General features: G+C 40.2%; 2 protein-coding genes across 3 annotated transcripts in view; one reads left to right on the plus strand and one right to left on the minus strand.

Annotated features, from left to right (window-relative positions):
• The window catches only part of Coq3 (coenzyme Q3, methyltransferase), a 51,948-nt gene that overhangs the window by 19,270 nt on the left and 27,756 nt on the right, over positions 1 to 4,922 (plus strand). The gene's annotated exons all lie outside the window — the stretch shown is intronic.
• Positions 2,242 to 2,779, minus strand: LOC111813939 (mRNA-decapping enzyme 1B-like). The gene is made up of 2 exons (XM_023706164.1): positions 2,631 to 2,779; positions 2,242 to 2,500 (listed from the first exon to the last, which is right to left on the minus strand). Exons 1-2 carry the CDS (start codon positions 2,777 to 2,779, stop codon positions 2,242 to 2,244), a joined length of 408 nt encoding a protein of 135 aa, XP_023561932.1.

The following is a 4,922-nucleotide window of genomic DNA, read 5'->3' on the forward strand; positions in this document are numbered from 1 at the left end:
TATATATATTTATGTTTTATTGTTAAGCTTAAAAATTGTCTTATATTCTGGACATAATTTTTTTTTTAATGTATTTGGTTGTTGCAGGGTCTCACTATGCAGCTTGGACTTATGGTTATCTTCCTGCTTTCAGCCTCCCCAGCACTGGGATTACAGGCATGCACCACTATGCTAGGACTCTGTGGCCCGCTCAGCCTGCCATGGGCATGGCTTGCACGGCATGTAGTGCCAGGGATCAAACTGTGGTGCCTGCACTTGCCTAAGCAGGCGCTTTAGTCTGCTGAGCAGTCTTACTGGTGAGTCCCTGTCAGACGTCTTTTGCAATTACTTTCTTGCAGACTGTGATAAGTCTTTCTTTTTCTTACTAGAGATTTTAATTTTTATTAAATTTAAGTTTACTTCCTTTACAGATTGTGCTTTCAGTGTTATAAGAACTCTGTACCTAACAGGACAGTCATGAAGACTGTCCCTAGTATTTCTTTTAGGTTTTATAGTTTTGCACTTTGCCTTTAGTTCATTAAGTCAGGTTCAAGTTCATTTTTATGTAATGATTTTTTTTTTTTTTTTTTTTTTTGCTGGCTCAGGCTGCCTTCAGAGCTGGTCTGGTAAGGCAGGTGGAGTGGGGATCAAACCGGTATGCTGCGGCTGACTGCATTTGCATGAGCAGGCGGTTAAACAACTGAGCTAACTGGGCAGGCCCCCCTCATTTTATAAGCTGTCAGGTTTATGTTGAGGTTTTCTTTTTTGTCTATAAAGTCCATTTGTTTCAACACCATTCACTGAACAGAGGGTCCTTCTTCTGTTGAATTGCTTTTGCAATGTTTTAAAAGTTAAGTATACTTGGGTGGGTCTAATGTTAGATTCTGCTTCATTGATCTGTGTGTCTGTTCCTCTTCCAATACCACACTACCTTGATTGACTTTCTAGTAAAAGTGTGTAGTATCCTACCTCAGCCTCCCAGGTGCTGGAGTTACTACCATGCCTAGACAGTGTTAATTACTTTCTTTCCTTTTGCTCTTGATAAAACTTGCAGGACTATGTTTCACTAAGAATAGTGAAAATGAGCTGGCTTGGCTCATCTCACCTATTAAGGAGGCTGATGTGAGAAGATTGCAAGTGTGAGACCAGTTCCGGTACTTGGCAAGACTTTGTTTCAGAATTTTGAAAAAGGCTGTGGATTTAGCTCAGTGGCATTGGGCTTGCCGTGCATGTGCAGAGCTGTGGATGCAATCCCCAGTACTGAAAAACAACACTGCTGAGAATAGACGTACCTATTTTGTTCCTAATTTTAGGAAAACCATGCTTAATCTTTCACCACAAAATTCTATGTGAGAAATAGTATTTCTGTAGATGTTTTGTAAAGTAATTGCCTATTTTTAGTTTGTTAAGAATTTTTAAATCACTTATGGAGATGGCTTATGTGAGATGCTTTGTCTGCATATATCAGTATGGTTGTGTGATTTTTCTTTTATTGTTAATGTGGTTGACTATTGACCAGTTTTCTTTTTTTAAAATTACTTATATTACATTTATTATTGAAATTACACAATAGGCAAATTTTTGTTTCTTAAATGCCAGGAGTACGATGGAAAACATATATAAAGAAAAATTTCTTTAACTTAAAGATCTTTTTGAAAGTCACCTATAAGGCATGAGTGCATGCTCACGTGTGCACACACACGTATTTATGCACTGAGTAGTATGTTTCTGTTTTCTAGGTACAGAGAGGCCCCTGAAATTGATGAATTTCATTAATCTTTTTCTGGCCCAACACAAGTGCTCAGATAAGACAGGTGCCTAAAATGTGAAGAGACTGTTTGGTAGGTGACTGCTCTCTCATTTCCAGTGTGGAAAGGACCATTTTATCACCTACTATAACCTCAACATTATGAAAAGCCATTAAATTGTTAAGGACCAAATTCTTTGAACTTCTGAGTTTTCGTTTACTGTGCAGGTCCTCTCCCTGGAAGATTCTGGCACTGTGCTAGGTCAAGTGATGCACGAAGAAGAAGTGCCACCAGCTGAATCATTAATTCTGTGTCCAGTGTACCTCTCTGGTCTCCTCACCAAGCTTGCACGAGCCCAGTGCTCAGGCTGAATGAAGGTCAATGACAGAATCACACTACAAAGCAATGCAGCTGCTCAAAACAGCACTTAGCAACCTCGCACTTGAACTTTCTAAGAAAGTCCCCCATTAAGGCAAGAATTGCTCAAGCTGATGTTGACAGTACTCACTGATACTCAACACAAACATAAAGCTATACACTTCACAATTTTAAACACCTGGCCAACTTCAGAAATAAAGCCACCCAATGTATTAATAGACTCACATCTGGCATTTCTGTAGAGAAGGAAAGGGTCCTGGAGTTGAAAATCCAGGTCTTTAGTACTGGGTTCTGTCCTATTTTCCATGCTCAGCCTATTCATAATGGTGAATCCATGCTCTGGAGAAGCAGACCTCGCATAAACAAACAAGGTTCCTTCCACATCAGTCTTCTCCCTTTGTAGGATGTTTAGCTGTATCCCTGACCTCTATCCTGCAGATACTAGCAACACCCTCTCAGTGACAAAATTGTCTCCTGATACTGGGGGCAAAATCAATTCCAGCTGAGAGCCACTGTTCCAAGGACCACTCGTTGGCCCAATGGCCGAAAGTGTACGGAACCACCTGGCTGGCCACGTCCATGATGCGGTTGATATAGGGGTCGTGGCGCTGCAGGGCGGCCAGGCTGATGTCGCACCCCTTGCCTACTAGGCTGCCCGCTGCCACTGCCGCCATCTTCCTCCCTCTGACCAGTTTTCTAATATTGAACTAGTATTATGTGGCTGGAATGAATCCCACTTGTTTTTCCTTTATTATTTTTGTGTATTACAAAATTGTATTTACTAATACTGATTGAGAATGCTCATGAGAGAAACTGATCTGTGGTCTTCTTTGATATACTATCTTTGTTTTTCACATCAGAGTAATATTGATCTCATAAAGTGAGTTGGGAAATGTTTGTTATTTTTTAGAAAATATTGGGCAGTATTGGTTATTATTTCTTCTGTAAATGTTTAATAGAATTAACAAGTGAAACTATTTGAGCCTAGAAACATATTTTTAGAAAGCTTTTAACTATGAATTGAGGGTGTTTTTTTTTTGTTTTGTTTGTAGCTATGTGAAAGCCTCAATGTCTTTTTTTGGTACAGTACACCTTGTTTAGGTGTACTATAATTTTTTCTGATTGTACTATATAGTACAGTACTGTAGTTTTATGTACCATTTTACATTGCAATACTGCATATAAGATTTATGCAAATAAAAGCAAAACCTTCGCACTGGAGTTTCCTTTGAGCACTTCTTTGTTCTGAGTATTGTAATGTACATACTATATAGTGCTCCTCACTTAGTGACCAGTTCATTTGACAAACTAATCATGGAAACTAACTCAGTCCTTAAATGAGGAATGTCTACATGCAGACAGAGAAGGATTGGGGCCCCAAGGACACCAGCACAGAATATGAAACACAGATTTGTCTGAAGAGAGCCTAGGCCTCCAAGCATCTCTAAAGATAAACTGCACTTAAGGTTATACTGTAATTAGCATGACCTGGTCCGGATAGGCAAACGATGTGAGGGGGCTAACCAGAACATCTGGGCCTGTGCTCCCTCTCCTCCATTTTTCAGAATTCTTTTGTTCCTTCCATATGCCCATATGACATGACTTGTTGTATCAATGTTAGCTAAGCAACCATACCTGTAATCCTATAGGTTGATTGTAATTTGACCCACATTTTGATTTTGTTGTAAAATTGCCCTTAAAAGAGCTTCAGTGGCATTCCACATTGGAACCCCTCCTGTTTCTCAGAAACTGTGTATCAATAAACCTTTGCTACTTCGTGTGTGTGTGTGTGTGTGTGTGTGTGTGTGTGTGTGTTGCTGGGGATTGAATCCAGGCCCTTTATTAAGTTTGTAGTATTGAGCTGAGGAGATAGCTTGCCTGGCAAGTGCAAGGACCCAAGTTCGATCCCTGGTACTATATGCTATGCCTCCGTGGTGCACCGTGCTGCCCCAAAACCGGGTATGGTGGTGCATGCCTATAATCCCAGCACTAGGGAGGCTGAGACAGGAGGATCACTATTAGTCTGAACTGCATAGTGAGACTCTGTATCCAATAAAAATTTTTAAAAAGTTTTTAGCATGAGCTGCACTAATAATTAAAGGATATCTTTATTTTTATTTATTTTTTATGTATTTGGTACAGGGTCTCATTACACAGCTCAGACTCATAGTAATCCTCCTGTTTTCAGCCTCCCAAGTGCTGGGATTGCAGGTATGCCCCATCATACCCAGTCTTGTTGGCTGGCTCAGCTCAGAGCCGGCATGGCATGTCTAAGCAGGTGCTTAGTCTGCTGAGTTATCTCACTGGTCGTAAGGACATCTTTAGATGTCTTGTGAGCTTAGGAAAAAGTGTTATGGTTCACAAATAGACTTGTTACTAAATATAAATGTAACTTATTTATATAGTAACATTTAATCAAAACCAATAGATGTAGATCAAGTTTTAAATAGGACAAAATTTAAAGACATGCCAACAATTTTGATCATGCTATATATTTAAGATATAAATGTAATAAATGTTATAAAAAGACATATAGACTTTGGGTCTGCGTACAGTGCTGGCGTAAAGCGCTTTGCATTGTGGGAACTCCTTCCTTTCTGGTTCCCCGGCCATCTTGGCGGCTGCTCCTGGTTGAGGGCCATCCACACCTAAGACAGGAAGATGGTGGCCGCAAAGAAGATGAAAAAATCTCTGGAGTCCATCAACTCTAGGCTCCAACTTGTTATGAAAAGTGGAAAATATGTGCTGGGGTACAAGCAGACGCTGAAGATGATCAGACAGGGCAAAGCGAAGTTGGTCATCCTTGCCAACAACTGC

Source organism: Octodon degus, unplaced genomic scaffold (genome assembly GCF_000260255.1).
Source record: "Octodon degus isolate 3935 unplaced genomic scaffold, OctDeg1.0 scaffold00244, whole genome shotgun sequence".
In the NCBI taxonomy this organism is placed as follows: Eukaryota; Metazoa; Chordata; class Mammalia; order Rodentia; family Octodontidae; genus Octodon; species Octodon degus.

Excerpts from the sequence above, each read along its gene's own strand:
- LOC111813939 (XM_023706164.1), bottom strand. The coding sequence starts at position 2,779 with ATGGCGGCAGTGGCAGCGGGCAGCCTAGTAGGCAAGGGGTGCGACATC. Across the intron at positions 2,501-2,630 it reads GGCCATTGGGCCAACGAGTG|GGAGAAGACTGATGTGGAAG; the intron begins GTCCTTGGAACA and ends CATCCTACAAAG.